Source organism: Ovis canadensis, chromosome X (genome assembly GCF_042477335.2).
Source record: "Ovis canadensis isolate MfBH-ARS-UI-01 breed Bighorn chromosome X, ARS-UI_OviCan_v2, whole genome shotgun sequence".
Classification (NCBI taxonomy): domain Eukaryota; kingdom Metazoa; phylum Chordata; class Mammalia; order Artiodactyla; family Bovidae; genus Ovis; species Ovis canadensis.
In genome coordinates this window covers 36,699,187-36,720,000 of record NC_091727.1, presented here as the reverse complement: position 1 = coordinate 36,720,000, position 20,814 = coordinate 36,699,187, and the positions used below count along the sequence as shown (strand labels likewise).

Below are 20,814 nucleotides of genomic sequence, written 5' to 3'. Positions count from 1 at the left end.
TCGTTAAGCTATCTCAACAGTTAGAACCACATATGGACCAATTGACTGGTTCAAAATTGAGAAAGGAGTACAAGGCTGTTTATTACCATTCTGTTTATTTAACAGATCACATATAAGCAGAACACATCATGCAAAATGCCAGGCTGGATGAGTTATAAGCTGGAATCAAGATTTCTGGGAGAAAAATCAACAACCTCAGACACGCAGATGATACCACTTTAATGGCAGAAAACAAAGAGGAATAAAAGACTCTTTTGATAAGGGTGAAAGAGGAGAGTAAAAACAATGACTTAAAACTCAATATTAAAAAAAAAAAAACAACTAAGATCATAGCATTTGGTTCCATCACTTTACAGCAAATAGAAGGGGAAAAGGTAGAAGCAGTGACAGATTTCCTCTTCTTAGGCTCTAAAATCACTGCAGATGGTGATTGCAGCCATGAAATTAGAAGATGATTGCTTCTTGGCAGGAAAGCTATGGCAAACCTAGACAGTGTATTAAAAAGCAAAGACATCACTTTGCCAACAAAGGTCCATATAGGCAAGGCTATGGTCTTTCCAGTAGTCATGTACAGATGTGAGAGCTGAACCATAAAGAAGGCTGAGTGCCAAAGAATTGATGATTCCAAACTGTGATGCTGAAGAAGACTCCTGAGAGTCCCTTGGAGTGCAACAAGATCAAACCAGTCAATCTTAAAGGAAATCAACCCTGAATACTCATTGGAAGGACTGATGCTGAAGCTGAAGCTCCAGTACTTTAGCCATCTGATGAGAACAGCTGACTCATTGGAAAAGACCCTGATGCTGGGAAAGATTGAAGGCATGAGGAGAAGGGGATGACAGAGGATGAGATGGTTGGATGGCATCACTGACTCAACGGACATAAACTTGGGCAAACTCCGGGAAGCGGTGATGGCCAGGGAAGCCTGGCGTGCTGCAGTCCATGGAGTCACAAAGAGTCAGACATATATTCAATCAGCAAAAAGAGATGGTAAACCTATTTTAAAAATTTCCAAAGCTTAAGAAGGTTATCATGGTCTTATTCAGATGAGTATAAAAAGGTATAAAGGTCAAGGTCAAATAACTGACTGAATCTTAGATCTGAGAGAATTGAGACTCCCTCTCCAGCAAAGATGGACAGGGGAAGAGCCTTACAGATGGACCTCCTCTGATGCCTTACAGAATTCACAAAGAAGATAAACACAATTTTGTACAAGGAAACATTTCAATGTAACGGCATAACTTGAAAAACAAAGGCATTGGGTGAAAATACAGACAATTGTCAAAAAGCAACACAAACTTCAGGGTAAAAAATTATAACCATTTAAATAAACCTCTAAAATAAGTTCTTAAAGACTGAATGTTAGCTACAATGGAACATCTATCTTCATCTAAACAATTCTAAAATCCCTTTTTCTCCCTGAAGTTTTCAGATTAATCCAAAGAACGATAATTTCAATTATTCCTGTCTGGAAATAAATAATTCATTCCACCCTTCTCCATTCAGGTAAAATCTCACTCAACTTGATGTATGATATAAAAACCATTAGACAAATGAACCAAAAAAATCCATTAAGTGTTAATAAACACAAACATATTTGTGGTGTGGGAAAAAATACATATTATACAGCAAAGAATATCCACCTAGAATGACTATATATCTCAAATATATAAAATATAATAAAACAGATATTCTTAAATATATCTGTCATATATATAAATATATAGACTGTGAAATACAATAATCCAACATAGCACCAATAAATACTTCTTGAGTGTCTACAATGTGTAGAGAGTTACATGAGACAACTCCAGCAGAAAGCAAAATTTGGAACTGTAGTCATTGAGCTCATGAGCTCACAGTAGAGTAAAGAAGACAAACAGGTACAAGGCTCTTTTAAATACAAGCTGCAATTTTTGTCCCAGAAGGACGTTTATGTGTTAATATACTCATATTAATAAAATGTATTTTCTGGACATTTTAAGTATAAACTTTATTGCAAATTATTAATAATTAACAAGATCAACTTATATACATCCTAAGACTGTGTCAGCAGTCTGCTGTGAGACCCAATGCTACTGGAAATAGAAAACCAACAAAGCTTTTTAGATGGGATAAGATCTTTATTTGAAGGAGATCACTCTCTGGTATAGGTGTGAGGGGAAAAGGCTTGGAGGCTGGGAAAGCACTTTAAAAGAAGATGCAGTGGCCTAAAAGGGAAGTTTGAGCTAGGGCTAAGGCAGAACTGTGGAAAGAAATGCACCTTGCTGAGTAGCCCTACAGAATAAACAGGAAGAGTCTGTGAACCATTAACAAGGTGCATGAAACCATATGAGGCAATCAGAGCAAAAATGTTAAGGCAATTAAAGTTTCAACATCCACATTTTTCAAAACTGAATATAAAATTCACATGGATTTCCTAGTGTCTACTGTTATCATTCCTGGGCTATTCCACAGTCCCTGCAAAAAACAGCATGCTCACCTAGACCTATTCCTTTTCCCACATTATTCAGTTCAGTCGCTTGGTCGTGTCTGACTCTGCGACCCCATGGACTGCAGCATGCCAGGCTTCCCTGTCCATCACTAAATCCCAGAGCTTGCTCAAACTCATGTCCATTGAATCAGTGACAACATACAATCATCTAATCCTCTGCCGTCCCCTTCTCCTCCCTGTCCTCAATCTTTTCCAGCATCAGGGTCTTTTCCAATGAGTCAGTTCTTCACATCAGGTGGCCAAACTATTGGAGCTTCAGCTTCAGCATCAGTCCTTCCCATGAATATTCAGGACTGATTTCCTTTAGGACTGGCTGGTTTGATCTCCCTGCAGTCCAAGGGACTCTCAAGAGTCTTCTCCAACACCATAGTTTGAAAGCATCAATTCTTTGGTGCTCAGCTTTCTTTATGGTCCAACTCTCACATCCATGCATGACTAATAGAAAAACCATAGCCTTGACTATATGGACAAGCCTTGACTATATGGACATTACCTTGCCTTTGTTGGCAAAGTAATGTCTCTTGCTTTTTAATGCTCCTGCATTATATCAACTATGAATTGTTCATCCAGACATCTGTCTCTTACAGTCAAAAACTGGGAATGCTCCAAAATTTCTTCCTCTTCCCTAATACACATGTCCACTTGATAACCACATTGGAGCATTTCTAAGTACCTTTGGAAATCTCTTCCTTTCCTTCCCAACATCAAAGTCTGAGTTCAGACTCTCATCATTTCTCACCTGTATGGCCACCACACCTAACTGATCTCCCTGTCTCTGGTCTTGCCTTTTCCATACCCACATTTTTTCCCAGGCTATTTTCACCTTAAGTCAAAGGAAAATTAGTGAAAGGCAAGCCAACTCACACCATTGCCTAGGTATCAATCCTTTAACCAAACTGCCTAACCTTTAGAATGGATTCCCTGGTGGCTCAGTGGTAAAGAATCTGCCTGCCAATGCAGGATATGTGGGTTTGATCCCTGGGTCAGGAAGATCCCCTGAAGAAGTAAAGAGCAACCCATTCCAGTATTCTTGCCTGGGAAATCCCATGGACAGAGGAGCCTGGCCAGCTATAGTCCGTGGGTCACAAAAGAGTTGGAAAATACTTCGGGACTAAACAACAACCCCTAGAATAAATGTCTAGTAAAGAACGTTAGTTACCTGGGTCTCACTTGCCCCTCTAGTCCTGTACTCCTATACTCTAGATATCCCTAACTACTTGCCATATTGACTCATTTCTACACCTTTCAGTTCAGTTCAGTCACCCAGTTGTATCTGACTCTTTGCGACCCCATGAATCACAGCACGCCAGGCCTCCCTGTCCATCACCAACTCCTGGAGTTTCCCCAAATTCATATCCATCGAGTCGGTGATGCCATCCAGCCATCTCATCCTCTGTTGCCCTCTTTTTCTCCTGCCCTCAATCCCTCCCACCATCAGGGTCTTTTTCAGTGAGTCAGCTCTTCGCATCAGGTGGCCAAAGTATTGGAGTTTCAGCTTCAGCATCAGTCCTTCCAATGAACACCCAGAACTGATCTCCTTTAGGATGGACTGATTGGATCTCCTTGCAGTCCAAGGGACTCTCAAGAGTCTTCTCCAACACCACAGATCAAAAGCATCAGTTCTTTGGCACTCATCTTTTCTATCCCCTTCTCTGTATTCGAAATCCAGATGAGGCATCAATTTCTCCAAGAAATTTTTCCTAGTGCTGATTCTCAGCTAGTTCCCCTTAACATATGTTACTTAGCACCATGTACTGACTTGTCTTGAAGCATCTACCATACTATATGGTAATAACCCAATATTTCATTTCTCTTTCTCCTAGTGTTATATAGGTGGTATCCATTTGTCACTTAGATCCAATAGCCATCTTTCTCTGCTCTCCTCTGTCCTAACCTCTACAGACTGATTTCTTGAGGCTCCTTGCTCTTCTGCCTCTGATTTGGTTCAACCACAGAGAGATGCCAGCAAGGTATCAGAGGATAGGAGGTATTTATGCCCTCACATTTTCCCTGCCTCACCTACAATTCTGGCAAGGATTTTTTTTTATTTTTTTTTAAATAAGTATAGCTTTTATCAGATGGCCTCTCTTTTAGTTTCACCACTCATAGGGCTCTGATATCTTGCCTCATCTTGCTCCTTTAGGTAGAGGTAGACACAGCTTCTATTCTTGTCAGTTCTTTTAAACCTGGCTCCTAGGTCCATACGTAATTCCTTCATTAAATAATCTTCAGTTAAATGCTTGAAGTGAGTCATTTATTTATTACTAAGACCTTGACTGATAAACTTACTGTTCACTTTTGGAGAATAACTAAGATGTCTTATTGTCTTTATAGACTCATAAGCTAGTATCTGACCTATAATTGGTATTCAACAAATATGTGCTGAATAAAAAATGACTAAAGCAATGGTTGACAAACAGTTTTCTGTAAGGGTTTTGACAGTAAATATTTTCGGTTTTGCAAGCCATATGGTTTCTGTCACAACTATTCAACTCTGCCATTATAAAAGTATCTATAAACAATATACAAACAAATGAGTATGCCTGTGTTCTAATAAAACTTTATTTATAAAAAGAGGGGCCAGGCCAGATTTAGCCCATAGATCTTAGTTTGACAACACCTGAGGTAAACAATTGAAATATATTTATAAAAGTATATTTTTTCAAACAATTTAACATAAAGATACCTAATATATAGTTAAACAGAGAGAGCTCTCTAAAATATTTAGCTAAAATTCTTAAGCAATTAAAACTAGCGATTAATACTTTTATTTTCATTTATAGTATATACTTATATATAGCATACTTAGCCTATTATATCTATTAGTAAGCATAGTTAATTGCCATGTATTACCAGTCTTCTGATATTAATACAGGTGTATTTATAAAAATAGAACCAAGATTTGCTATAGGATATAAGAAAAACATGCACTGAGTCATTAAAAATATTAAGAACAGCTGCCCTTCACAGTACTCAACATTTCTTTGAGCAACTTAAACTTATTTTACTTTTATAATAATATCATCATGGTATAAAATATGTACCTGATTTGCCTTTAAAATCCAGTGAAAAACTATCAGCATCTTCCAGATTAAACTCTACTCTGGCACGTGTTATACCTTTGTTTTTTAGTAAAAATGGCATAATCTGAGTAGAACCAACATAGGTGCCAGTGAAGTTAAATGTATTCTAAAAAACAAACAAACAAAAAAGAAATAATAAATAGAAGGCAGAGTAACAGTTAATAAAGACAATGTAAACTAAAAACTATACTGTAAGACAGGAGATCTTAAAAGCCCTTGTCATTAGAAAAAAAAAAAAAAGATTATGCTTGGTGACAGATGATAACTAGACTTACCATGGTGAACACTTCACAATATATACAAATATTGAATCATATTGTACACCTGAAACTAACATAATGTCATATGTCAATTATACCTCAATAAAAAATTACACTCTTATGTTTTTCAAGGACATTATTAATGGTGGCACACTCTACAAACTGGGCTTCCCAGGAGGCTTAGTGGTAAAGAAACTACCTCCCAATGCAGGAGACACAGGTTTGATTCCTGGATTGGGAAGATCCCCTGGAGCAGGAAATGGCAACCCATTCCAGTATTCTAGCCTGGGAAATTTCAAGGACAGAGGAGACTGGCAGAGTACAGTCTGCTGCTAAGTCACTTCAGTTGTGTCCAACTCTGTGCGACCCCATAGACGGCAGCCCATCAGGCTCCCCCGTCCCTGAGATTCTCCAGGCAAGAGTCTATGGGGTCGCAATAGAATCTGACATGATTTATCAACTAAATGAGAACTCTATACAAATTCATTATATTTTTCTTCTTCCTCTCTCCTGCATGTAATCAGTTATCAAGTCCCATTAACTCTGCCTCCTTCACCTCTTATCTTTATTGCAGTTGTATAAAGTTAGCAACTGGTCACTTTTCATTTCATTTCTAGATTTTGACTTTCTCCAATTCTCCGTTCCACAACTAAGTCACAAGTAAACTAATTGAAAATCTGACCACATGACTTCTTGTCTTAAAATGTGATGATTCTCTTCCATCTACAGGACAATGTCAAGTTCATTAGGAGGGCTCATAAAATTCACCATGACCTTCCCCTGCCTCATGTTCCAGCCTCACCTAGCTCTACTCTCACCCCTACCACTTTGTATTTCAGCAAGCTGTATACCTGTCATTTCCAACCTACTGACGCTTCTACCCTCTGTGTCTTTATCGATGTATCTCTTCTGTCAGGAAGACCATTCTCTAACTTGCAATTGCCTGATAAAATACTATGCATCCTTCAAACACCAGCTGGATAAGCCAGTTAATTACAGTCTGCTCAAGACTACTTCTGTTCCTTATGTTTACTTACATTATGACATCACAAATCCATTGATTTGTATATTTATCTGTGTCTCCTAGTGAATCTTACGTCTCATTTATTTTTGCCTTGTATCTATCTGACATCTAGCTTAAATATATAAGGAATGTTAACTGAATGTATCTTAACTGTAACTTATATGACAGGCATGTGCCTATACCAAAAAACTCTGTAGGATTCCTCTTCTGGTGGAGTAACTATAGATACCCTATAGTTCCTTAGTAAAAGAATCATATACAGCATTAAAAGAGAAAGAGACAACAGTATCCTGATGTCGAGAAAAACATGGCATGAAAGTCAACTGTCCACTATTTGCTTCAGTTGTTGGTGCTAGTGGTAAAGAACCTGTCTGCCAATGCGGGAGATGTAAGAGACACAGTTTCGATCCCTGGGTCAGGAAGATCCTCTGGAGGAGGGCACGGCAACCCACTCCAGTGTTTTTGCCTGGGAAATCCCATGAACAGAGGAGTCTGGCAGGTTACAGTTCACAGGGTCACAAAGAGTCGGACACGACTGAAACAACTTAGCACACAAAATATCAACTCAGTTCTACAAGTGAAACTTGTAAAATCCAAAACAGGTAGTAAAAGTTTGATGCCTCATATATGCAACAAATCATTCCTCTTATCCCACTCTGGTCTTTCCCATAGGCTCATTTGGATAAAATTCCCTAATTGTTATTAAGACACACATTCTCTCTCTCTCTCTCCAGTTGCTCAGTCGTGTCTGACTCTTTGCGACCCCGTGGACTATAGCCTGCCAGGCTCTTCCGTCTATGGGATCCTCCAGGCAAGAATACTGGAGTGGGTTGCCATTTCCTTCTCCTCATAATTATTAGATATATTGCTAACAATGTCTGGAAACACTAGAATACTGTTTTAAAATGGTAACTAGGCAGCAATGTTTAAAAATCCAAAATAATTAGGGAATATTGATAAATATACATTAATGTAAAGTCCTATGAATTACTCAGTTGTAATATAATATGCAAAGCCTGCCACAAAGAAATACAGTACTAAAAGTCTCCATATTTGTCTAATGTTGTACAAAGGAGGACACCATAGCAATGGGAAAAAAGCAATCTGGATACTCCAGAAATCACCTAAAATTATCATTGCCAAGCTAGCTTAGTATCTGTCGGTATATCTGGACTTACCATGCCTTCAATGCTGAATAAAAGAAAGGTTAGAAAATTGTAACTTAAAGCCTAAAATTGTGGTGATGCTATTAAAGTCCACACTTGTGGTAAGGCCCTACCTGAGACAACCAGCAGTTCAGAACCTGAATGGTACCAGTCATGGGGGAGAGAAAAACAAAAGGGCAAATAAGCTGAAAATAATATGACTATGGCTACAATGGACATGTTCCCAGAATTTAAGATGTTTGTAACATAAATGTCACAAAGGAGGGACATATGGGTTTTTTAAAGGATCAGGGAAAGTTTCTTTGGATAGATAAGAACAGATCTGAAGGCCTGGCCTGAAAGACAAATAGTATGCATGTGCACTCTACCAATTGCAGAACAAAATTTTATCAGGGTACAGAACAATAGTTCAAAAATTAATTTGATTATAGTTCAGAAAATACAGGACTTTCTAGTGGCACAGTGAATAAGAATCTACCTGTCAAAGCAGGAGACACGGGTTTGATCTGATCCCTGCTCTGGGAAGATTCCACATGTCACAGAGCAACTAAGCCCATGTGTCACAACTACTGAGTCTCTGAGTCACAACTGTTGAGTCCATGAGCTGTAAATACTGAAGCCTGAATGCCCTAGAGCCCATGCTTCACAAGAAAAGCCACTGCAACAAGAATCCCAAGCACCGTAACTAGAGCGGCCCCCCATTTGCAGCAACTAGAGAAAGCCTGCACAAAGAAACAAGGACCCAGAGCAACCAAAAATTTTTAAATAAATAAATTTTTAAAAATGCAAATCAAGACCACAGTGAGGTACCATTTTACACTCAATAGACTGGCAAACATTAAGTTTTACAAAGAAATTATGGAGCAATGGAACATGGAGCAATGGAAACTTGAGAAAAAACATGGAAATTATCTTGTGAAGTCAAATATATATAATCTCAGCAACTCTACCTCTAGAGAAACTCCTACATAAGTACCTTGAAGATATGTACATGAATGTTTATAGCTATGATGGTGATGGTGATTTAGTCACTAAGTTTTGTCCAACTCTTGTGACCCCATGGATCGTAGCCTGCCAGGCTCCTTGCCCCATGGAATTTTCCAGGCAAGAATACTGGAGTGGGTTAGCATTTCCTTCTCCAGGGGGGTTTCCCAACGTAGGAATTGAACCTGGGTCTCCTGCATTGCAGACACATTCTTTACCGACTGAGCTATGAGGGAAGTTCATAGCTATAGTATTTGTAATTAAAAAAAAAAAAAAAAACAGATACACTAACTGAATGGACAATGAAATGAGTCTACAAATTACAGTACGTCTACATAATGGATTATTAAGCAGCAGGGATAATGAATAACATACAGCTACACATAATCAAGATGAAGTTTAAAAACATAGCATTCAATTAAAAGTAATGCACCAATGATAATATATCTTTGTTATAAAGCTGAGAAATCAACAAACTAAACTAAAAAATAAACGGTTAAGGAATTCATACATATGTGGCAACCCAATTAGAAAAAATAAAGAGATAATAATGACAAAATTCAGGAAAGTAGTTATCTCTTAAGAGGGGTAGGATCAGAATGAAGTCTACAGATAATTTAATGATTTTGGTACCGTTCTGATACTTAAATTCAGTGGTGAATTCTTAAACCTTCATTTAATCTGCTCAATACTCTGCTTCATTACTTACATTTATATTACATATACTAATTTCTATATCACATTACTACATAATAAAAATTTTTTAACCTACATGGGCTGACTAGGGACACATCAATAAAAATCACTACACTCATAAACTGATTCTACAAATAGGTAACATACTTACCGGATGGATTTCAACATCAGCAACTTCAACAGATCCACCAATCCTAAGGTCTATGTCATTTGCACAGCGAATAGCAACCTATTTAGGAGAAACATAAAATTCTGCAGAAACCGCACTAAAATATACTCATATACTTCTCAGGTACAATATTACCTGACATTTATATAACATTTTAGGATTTAAATAATCATAACATACTATAAATGTCACAAGATTTATTCTGGCAGTTGTCATTCTATTTCTTGTGATGTAGAATTGAAATTAAGAGAAGTGAATTTTCAACTCTTAAAAACTTCCACCACAAATGGGACTAACTGACAGCTTATGAATTTGATTGAAGAGTTCTACCCATTTGCCTTGACATTACTGCCTCAAACTCCATGTAAGCTTTTTGTATTGACCTAATTTCAACAGGATATTCAAAATTAAAACAAGTAAGAAACTAAGTACAACATGTTTCTTTCCATAGAAAGATACTACCATCCGAAACAACAATAATTCTAATGAGAGCAGATAAAAAATGCTGAGTATACAGTCCAAGCACATTGCTAAATACATTATCTTTTTTTTAATCTTCAGTATTTTCTTAATACCCTAATTTCCAAGTAAGGAAAACTGAGGCTTGAGGTCACAAAAGTTGAAAGTAGCAGTGGCTAACCGTGGACCAAGAACTGCCTGAACAATCTCTTTCAAGAAAATTAAGATAGTGAAATAAGAATTTAGGTGTATAACTCCTAAAAAACAAAGCCTGAAGATTATATGAACACATAACTGTGTAATCAAAATCTCAGAAGCATGAAATATCATTCCTTGAAAGCCCTACCTACATGAGATTGGTAGCAGTCAACTTCAAGATTTAAATCTAAATATATACTATAATTAAGAAAGAGTTATGGAATTGAGAAAGATGGTAATGATGACCCTGTATGCGAGACAGCAAAAGAGACACAGATGTGTAGAGTGGACTTTTGGACTCTGAGGGAGAGGGTGGGATGATTTGGGAGAATGGCATTGAAACATGTATACTATCATGTAAGAAACGAATCGCCAGTCTATGTTCAATGCAGGATACAGGATGCTTGGGGCTGGTGCACGGGGATGACCCAGAGAGATGATATGGGGTGGGAGGTGGGAGGGGGGTTCATGTTTGGGAACTCATGTACACCCGTGGTGGATTCATGTCAATGTATGGCAAAACCAATACAGTCTTGTAAAGTAAAATAAAGTAAGAATAAAAATTAAATAAAAAAGAGAAAGAGTTATGGATGTATTTCACTCTTTTGACAGAATCAGTGACATTGTTTATAGACAAACCATAAAATACCATTGTTTCAGTATGCCATCTAGACAGTCTTATTAAAGGAACTGCTTAATTCATAATACTTCATGATTTCTATATTTTATTTATAGAATATATAGTACATGAACAAAATACTTGACTAAAATCATAAGAAGCATAAGTCAATGCTTCAGAAGTAATTACAAATCAGTATGTGCTTCACTGATGAATGATGCATATAAGTCTCAACCCCCCATGGCTCCCTTTTACTTACCTCTACATTCGTGGGTCATGAAAAATTCCAGGCTACCATAACACATTTACTACCCTCACTCATTGCTCACTTGACCTTTCTATCTCCCAAGACTTCATCTGTACCCTAACTGATATCACTCCTCACAAATTCATGGCCCCAGAAATCATATACTCATCTGTGCCTCTATTTCTCACAACCCTCTATCATCCCTGCTTTCTTGCCCATTTTCAGAGACATGAATTCTAGGATGTCACATGTCATAGGGACATCTAAGTCTGTGATATGTAATTTCTTTCCATATCAGCCCCAATTTACCTGTCTCTATTTCCTTTTTTATTTAACTTCTTACAAAGTTTATCATTTCAACTTCTCATCAACATATTCAGCCCACTTACACTCATTCTTGGTCTTTATATGGGTAACAGAAATAATCTCTATCATCTCTAAAATTAATCCTTAGCCTTCAGACCAATATGCATAAGCAATGGCCTCTTTATTAGACATATTAGAAACCTCTACATAGGGATGCAAAAGGTGCTTCAAACTCATGATTTCCCTCTAAAATCTGCTACTTATCCTCTAATCTCTTTCTCATTGAATGTAGTTCATCTGTCTAACTCTTGACTTACTATTTTACTTATATGTGACCCCTTCCAATCATCAAACCCTAAATGTTCATCTCTTAAATTTGACATGAATTTGTCTAGAACCCTGTCTCCTAACAAAGAACACAATCTTCTCCTGCCTGGACATCATTACCAGACTAATAATTGCACTGGTCCCAGTTGAATGCTACTCTATAACCCAAGTGATGTCTGAAAAATGCAAATCTGATTGTGAAACTCTCCACGCTTAAAGACTCCTAGTCCTTAAGACAAAATTTTGAGTTCCTAAATTGTTGATAAGGACCTGTATGACCTAAAATTTATACAGGTCTATAAATATTTATATCTTTCTCCACTATTCATTCAATCTAGAAAGCCATGTTAAACTAAGTTTTTTCATATCTGCCTCATAGCTCACTCTCTCCTCCTATATCTGACCATGGTCCCTTAAGTACTTTTTCTTCTCCTCCTCCTTCACCCCACTACTACCCCTTTCCTCTGGATGATTTTTAACTTTGGTGTCTTTTAGATGCATCTTCCCCTTGGAAACTGCCCCTGACCATGTTAAGCCTGGGCTGCAAATCTCTCCTGTGTACTCCCTTAGCCTACTGCATTTCTCCACCATTATACTTACCATACATCTTTTAATTTTGAGTTGTTTGCATCCCCCATCAGATTGTACACTTTCAGAGAACAAGGACTCTAGCTATCTTGTTCAATTTTACATTCCTAGCATGTACAGAAGAACCTAACACATAATGTATGCCCAATAAATACCCAGGGAATAGATGAATAAGTGAATCTCATTATAATGTTAAAAGATAAACTTCGTAAAAGCAGTATAGTTGTTTGAAATACAGTGCCAATTAATCTCTCAGTAAAACCTATATTTTAGTGGCTATATTTTTTTACTATTTCCAGAATAGCATACAAAAAATTCTGTCCAAATATCAGACCATATATCATAATATGTAATTTATAAACATCTTTCAGTACAAAATTCTTTATAAAGGTAGGATACAATTATTAGGTTTTTTATTTCAGGGCCAAGCAAATTGATATTTATTATATTAAGCTGCTGCTGCTACTGCTGCTGCTAAGTCATGTCAGTAGTGTCCGACTCTGTGTGACCCCACAGACAGCAGCCCACCAGGCTCCCTCGTCCCTGGGATTCTCCAGGCAAGAACACTGGAGTGGGTTGCCATTTCCTTCTTCAGTGCAGGAAAGTGAAAAGTGAAAGTGAAGTTGCTTAGTCATGTCCGACTCTTCACAACTCCATGGACTGTAGCCTATCAGGCTCCTCCGTCCATGGGATTTCCCAGGCAAGAGTGCTGGAGTGGGCTGTCATTTCCTTCTCCAGGGGATCTTCCCGACCCAGGAATCGAACCCGGGTCTCCCACATTGCGGGCAGATGCTTTACCTTCTGAGCCACCAGGGAAGCCCCAAACTACTCTTTAGTATCATAATATTAAAACCCATCCCCATTAGAAGAAACCATTAAAACAAGCTTTCTAAGAATCAACAAGTACACAACACTTTATAGCATTATACCTATTACAAATATCATAACCAAACAAATCCATAGAGACATATATAAGAAGTGAGAACACATATGCATAAACATACCTTTGCTCTTGTGTCAAATTTTTCTTTAACGGTAGGAGTACAGGAGATATTGAGAACAGTTAGTCCCCCCAGTGGAATGATTCCTTGTGATGGAACAATATTAATCATAGACAAAAGACTCTGGTCACAAACCTATAATCAAAAAATTTGTAAAAATGTGACATTATCCTTTAAAGTAATCATTCCAAAATTTTCATAGTTTGCTTCTACACCACTACATAGAGAGATGACCTATAGGTACAGGGCATGAGATGATCTGAATAGATTTTCAAACAGCAGACAAACATTTTGAATTTCAACAAGGATTTGCACCCCTAACCCACAAACAGAACTTTCAGCAGTGACATCTTCCAATTCAAATAGGATAATGAAGTCATTTTGAGACTTTGAAAAACTTATAAAAGAATGAGATATATCTATTGGAGAGATGCCAAAATTCTAGATACTATTTTGATAGCTTGCCTTTACCCTGATCCTAAAAAACTGAAAGCAAAGTTAGTGGGAAGGCAAGGTGATGAAGTAACCTCCTCTTTATTATTTACTTATAGCCTAGTGTCTAAGATATCATTTCAACGTTCAAAAAAGTAACTTACCAAAAGAGTTAAGGTATGGTTTGTCAGAAGCCAATTTAGGTTTATCTATCATTCCTTAAGTCAGAATAATTTGAAGGGAAATTGGTTAAGATATTTTTAGGATGATGGAATACCTCCTAAGATCTAAGAACTAATTCTGAACAACAGAGTAGAAAAGGGTATTCTCCTTTGCTTGTTTGGGTAGAAGACATGTAAATATAAAGCTTGAAAGAAAGCTCTCAAATACTAACCTCTACTGTCACTATTAGGAGATTTTAATGTTGGTTTAAACAACAACAACAACCACCGCCCAGGGATCGAACCTGGGTCTCCTGCGTTGCAGTCAGATTCTTAACTATCTGAGCCACCAGGGAAACCCAATTTAAATATCACGCACCACACAAATTAAATCAGGAGTAATAACTATAAACAGAATATCTTTAGAATGGTCTTTATCTAGGTCCCACTTGCTACCATAACAGTCTTAATGACAGAGTGAAAATGAGGGAAAAAAAGGAAAAGCATATACTGAACATAAAAAAAAAATGTACGGTTGTTTTTCAATTTTTTTCTACATCTTTTTTTTTTTTCAGTAAAACAAAATAACAGAAAGAAAGAAAAAGAGGGGTAAGAGCAGAAAAAAAGGAGAGACTAAGGAAGAGAGAGACAGAAAGAGGCAAATTTTATGGAAAATTAAAAGGATGACGTATTACAATAGATGAAATGTATTCAGATAAATCTCGTATGAAAAATCAAAATATTAACATTAGCTGATGTATAAAGGCTAAAGTATTAATGGCACAGAACTCATAGCAAACAAATATTTCAAGTTATAGTATGATCTGATTCAAGTAAGATTCCAAGATGCTACATTACCTTGAAATAAGCATGGTTTTGTCCTACATTGTGAAGAATGGCTTTCCTCCAAGTTGTTAGCCCTTGAGGAATATTGCTAAAGAGTATCCGTGGCTCTAAAAATGTTACCTTGGAGTGTCCAAGCTAATAAGAAGAAGAAAGAGAACATGAAATTGAAATAATTGTAAACATGTTTTTTTTTAATCCCCCATCAGATAACTCAAGCTTTTTTCAGCTTCACAGAAATTTCTAAAATGTGAAGTGTTATCAGATTTTATGGTGTGTTGAAGAGAAAAGAATTGAATATTCATAACGTAATCCTAAACTGAAGAAGGCAGGGAGAGCAAGAAAACTCTAAGGAGGAGGTAAATCCATGACAGAGAATCATGTAGAATAGTCACTGTAGGGGATATAAGAGATCACCTACCCCACTATGTACAAGGTGGGAAATAATGTGTGTGTCAAAATACTATCCAGGCAAGTTTCTACTAGAAGTCTTCTCAAAGAGCTTAACATACTGATAATGCATACTTTGCTTATCTGAGACTGGGAAAGTAGTTCACTGTGATGTACAGAATTATTTAAGCACAGGAGTCCCTCATGCAGTCCTACACAAACCACTTCACAGAACTACTGGAACTTAAAATGTTTTTTTTTGGAAATGCTGATACTATCCACCTCTCCCATTTTAAAGGAAAACAAACAATAACCAACACAAACTAAAACTCAAAATTTCTAATTCCTCCAGAAAGTGAAAATTCAAAGTGTTACTCAGTCATGTCTGACTCTTTTGTGACCCCCAGGTTCCTCTGTCCTTGGGATTTTTCATGCAAGAATTCGGGAGTGGGTTGCCATTTCCTTCTGCAGGGGATCTTCCCAACCCAGGGATGACCTCTGGTCTCCTGCATTGCAGGAAGATTCTTTACTATCTGAGCCACCAGGGAAACCCAATTCCTCTAGATGCTAATGTAAGTAATACATATTATTTTTTATTGTATAAGGAGATTTTAATATATTCTTAAAGAACATGATTTGGATAACTGGAACAGTAACCTTTTAAAAAAGCTAACAAAAGATCAAATGGTCGAGTAAGTCCTTCACAGTTAATGACAAACCTTAAATGAACATTTTATTTAATCATTTTGTGTTCTTCCATCTTTATTTTCTTAGAGTAACACTTCACAGTTCACTTAACTTCAAGAGCTTCAAAAATTTGCCAAAAATAATTTAATTCAGTATTCTGATATCTCAGAGTTTAATTCTTAATCAACCCAGTGTAGGGAAAGTGGAAATCAAATTTTACGAGAGGGTAAAGGCAAACGCTGTGTAGGCAGATCACTTTGGATATAAATTCAAGTAGGGCATTTACTGCACATGTGAACTTGTACTAGATAGTTAACCATTCTAATGCTCCATTTCTATACCCAGCAACTGAGTAATTAATATATACCTTATAGAGTTGTTATAAGGATTAAATTAGATAATACCTAAATATCATTGTGCATCATATCTGAGACACAATAATTAATAAATGATACCTTATGGCTACCGGTGGTATGGGGAAAGAAGAGGGATAAATTATGAGATTGAGATTGACATACAAACATCATATGTGAGTGTCTGTGCCACTCAGTCATGTCCAACTCTTTGCAACCCCATGGACTGTAGCCCACCAGGCTTGTCCATCCATGGAATTTCACAGGCAAGAATACTTGAGGGGGTAGCCATTCCTTTCTCCAGGGGATCTTCCCAACCCAGCAATCAAACCTGAGTCTCCCACATTGTAGGCAGATTCTTCACCATCTGAGCCACCAGGGAAGCCCCATATACACATTAGTATATATAATATAGATAACTAATAAGGGCCTACTGTATAGCACAGGGAACTCTACTCAGTACTCTGCAATGACCAAAATGGGTATGTGCATGCTAAGTCGCTTCAGTCACGTCTGACTCTTCGCAAAGCTATGGATTATAGCTCGCCAGGCTCCTCTGACAATGGTTTTCTCCAGGCAAGAATACGGGAGTGGGTTGCCATGCTCTCCTCCAGGGGATCTTTCCAACTCAGGGATGGAACTCACGTCTCTTATACAGCTTGCATTGGCAGGCAGGTTCTTTACCACTAGCGTCACCTGGCATCGGGAACTCTACACAAAACTCTGTAATGATCTATCTGGGAAAAGAATCTAAAACAAACAAAAAAAGAGTAGATATATGTATAGTTCTAACTGATTCACATTGCTGTGACCCAAGTAACCACAATGGTGTGATCACTCACCTTGAGTCAGACATGCTGGAACATGAAGTGAACTGGGCCTTAGGAAGCATCACTACAAACAAAGCTAGTAGAGGTGATGGAATTCCAGCTAAGCTATTTCAAATTCTAAAAGATGCTGCTGCTGAAGTGCTGCACTCAATATGCCAGCAAATTTGGAAAACTCAGTAGTGGCCACAGGACTAGAAAAGGTCAGTTTTCATTCCAATGGCAAAGAAAGGCAATGCCAAAGAATGTTCACACTACCGCACATTGCCCTCATATCACACTAGAAAACTAATGCTCAAAATTCTCCAAGGCAGGCTTCAACAGTACATGAACCAAGAACATCCAGATGCTCAAGCTGGATTTAGAAAAGGCAGAGGAACCAGAGATCAAATTGTCAACATCCACTCGATAATAGAAAAAGCAAAAGAATTCCAGAAAAACATCTACTTCTGCTTTACTGACTATGCCAAAGCCTTTGACTGTGTGGATCACAATAAACTGTGAAAAATTATTAAAGAGACAGGAATACCAGACCACCTGACCTGCCTCCTGAGAAATCTATATGCAGGTCAAGAAGCAACAGTTAGAACTGGAAATGGAACACCAGAATGGTTCCAAATTGGGAAAGGAGTATGTCAAGGCTGCATATTGTCACCCTGCTTATTTAACTTATATGCTGAGTACATCACACGAAATGCTGGGCTGGATGAAGCACAAACTGGAATCAAGACTGCTGGGAGAAATATCAATAACCTCAGATGACATCACCCTTATGGTAGAAAGTGAAGAGGAACTAAAGAGCCTCTTAATGAAAGTGAAAGAGGAGAGTGAAAAAGCTGAGTTAAAACTCAACATTCAGAAAACTAAGATCATGGCATTGGTCCCATCATTTCATGGCAAACAGATGGGGAAACAATGGAAACAATGACAGACTTTATTTTTCTGGGCTCCAAAATCACTGCAGATGGTGACTGCAGCCATGAAATTAAAAGACACTTGTTCCTTGGAAGAAAAGCAATGACAAACCTAGACAGCATATTAAAAAGCACAGACGTTACTTTGCTGACAAAGGTCTGTATAGTCAAAGCTATGGTTTTTCCAGAAGTCATGTATGGATGTGAGAGTTGGACTATAAAGAAAGCTGAGGGCCAAAGAATTGGTGCTTTTGAACTGTGGTGTTGGAGAAGACTCTTGAGAGTCCCTTGGACTGCAAGGAGATCAAACCAGTCAATCCTAAAGGAAATCAGTCCTGAATATTCGTTGGAAGGACTGATACTGAAGCTGAAGCTCCAACACTTTGGCCACCTGATGTGAAGGAGTGACTCCTTTGAAAAGACCCTGATGCTGGGAAAGATTGAAGGCAGGAGGAGAAGTGAACGACAGAGGATGACATGGTTTGATGGCATCACTGACTTGATGGACATGAGTTTGAGCAAGTTCCGGGAGTTGGTGATGGACAGGGATGGACAGGGTCACAAAGAGTTGGACATGACTAAGCGACTGAACTGAACTGAGAATAGCAAAAATGCAATACAATAGGGCAAAAAAAAATTTTCTCTATTTTTGGCATTTATTAATGAAACAATTTAATTTTAAGCAGCTCCCATGGTGTTATGGTATATTTACAGACTCTCTAATACATATCAAGTCTCTAATAAGAATCTAGTATTACTGGTATACAGCCATGGACTTCTGAGTTAATTCTAGATAAGACACTTTTTTTTTTTTAGCAAAGTCTTCATTTATGGTAGAGAAGTGGCTCCAAGAAGATTCTAAGACAATTTAGTTAACTAAGTATTTCAAACAAAATCAGATTTTACTAACATAGTATATATACCCAACTATATATACATAGTTGTTTGGCTTCCCGGGAAGCTCAAACAGTAAAGAATCTGCCTGCAATGCAGGAGACCTGGGTGTGATCCCTGGAGAAGGACATGGCAACCCACTCCATTATTCTTGCCTGGAGAATTCCACGGACAGTAGAGCCTGGTGGGCTACAGTCCATGGAGACACACACAGTCAGATACGACTAAGTGACTAACACTTTCACTTTCATATACACATATGCATACCAACAAATTTAGAACCTGCAAAATAAAAATCATATTCAAAGGAAGTCATTACATGTGCAAGACATTTCAGTTTCAGCGTGTTTCCTTCACTGACATGAAGAATAAATTCTCCCCTTTCTGGAGAATCAAAAGCTGGCTGCCATGTTACTTCACATTCCAATGAGGAGTATGGTTCAACAGTGCCTACAGAGAATTTAGAGAGAATAAGAAGGTTATACTACATTTTTATTATATTTATTTTTTAATATCTAAAATAAGAACTGGCATATAAATATCAGTTCAGTTCAGTCGCTCAGTCGTGTCCAACTCTTTGCGACCCCATGAATTGCAGCACGCCAGGCCTCCCTGTCCATCACCAACTCCCAGAGTTCACTCAGACTCACGTCCATCGAGTCAGTGATGCCATCCAGCCATCTCATCCTCTGTCATCCCCTTCTCCTCCTGCCCCCAATCCCTCCCAGCATCAGAGTCTTTTTGTCATATAAATATAATGACATTTTAAAACTTTTTGAGTTAAACAAAATACAGGGAACACCTTATACTCTAATAGACATATAGCAATATTTGATAAAAATATGCTAATATTTAGAAAAAATAAAATTTATCAATGAAGTGACACTCTAGGATTAGAAATTACTTTGTATCTAAATGGCAGAAAATTATTTGTGATCCCTGTTCACATTTCCACATCTTCCACATTTCTCAACACTCTGAAATACACCATTCATCCAGTTTTTTCAAGGAAGGAATTATCATTAACAAGAGGCTTCTTTTGTTCATTTGTTTCAATGTTCATATACCTAGAGATGCAACTTCTGATGTAGTTTTTACTAACACATTTCTGTAATTCAAATAGATTTAGAACCCAGGAGGGATCAGGCACATTTGCTGTGAGTTGCTTTACCTGTTCAAATTATCATCTCCTTTGAACTAAGAATATAATACTTGATGGAAAGAATGAGTTAGAAGCTATTCCTTCAGAAAGGTAGGATCACCTGAGATTCAAAGGCACAGGACACTGAACAGAGAGATGAGTGACAATCACAGAAAACTTTGCCTTGAGTCAGGTTGACTCACATATGATGGTAGTTTCCTCAATTCTGGTCTTTGCATAACCCAGCAAATATTTGTTTCCCAAACATTTGCTATCCCATCTCCATGTGAATTTGTTTTCTCTCCTTTGAAGCCCCAAGCCACTATCTCAAACATCCACTTTTGCCTTTAGTTGAAGATGATATTTAAGGTGAGGATTTTGGCCACTCTGTCAAGTAATTGGGTTTTCCTGGGTCTCTCTCATCAATATATGTTATTAAACTTTTGCTTTTCTCCTGTTAATCTGTCAATTTAATTCTTAATTGCACTCATCTCACATGCTAGTAATGCTTAAAATTCTCCAAGCCAGGCTTTAACAGTACATGAACTGTG

At 37.6% G+C, this 20,814-nt stretch overlaps 1 protein-coding gene across 1 annotated transcript in view; it reads right to left on the bottom strand.

The window, feature by feature from the left end:
• The window catches only part of CFAP47 (cilia and flagella associated protein 47), a 507,952-nt gene that overhangs the window by 435,108 nt on the left and 52,030 nt on the right, over window positions 1-20,814 (bottom strand). Inside the window, exons 16-20 of the mRNA XM_070291173.1 lie at window positions 19,442-19,572; window positions 15,073-15,195; window positions 13,625-13,756; window positions 9,859-9,936; window positions 5,539-5,683 (exon numbers count right to left, since the gene is read on the bottom strand). Coding sequence (XP_070147274.1) covers window positions 5,539-5,683; window positions 9,859-9,936; window positions 13,625-13,756; window positions 15,073-15,195; window positions 19,442-19,572 — 609 coding nt within the window. The remainder of the gene's footprint in view (window positions 1-5,538; window positions 5,684-9,858; window positions 9,937-13,624; window positions 13,757-15,072; window positions 15,196-19,441; window positions 19,573-20,814) is intronic.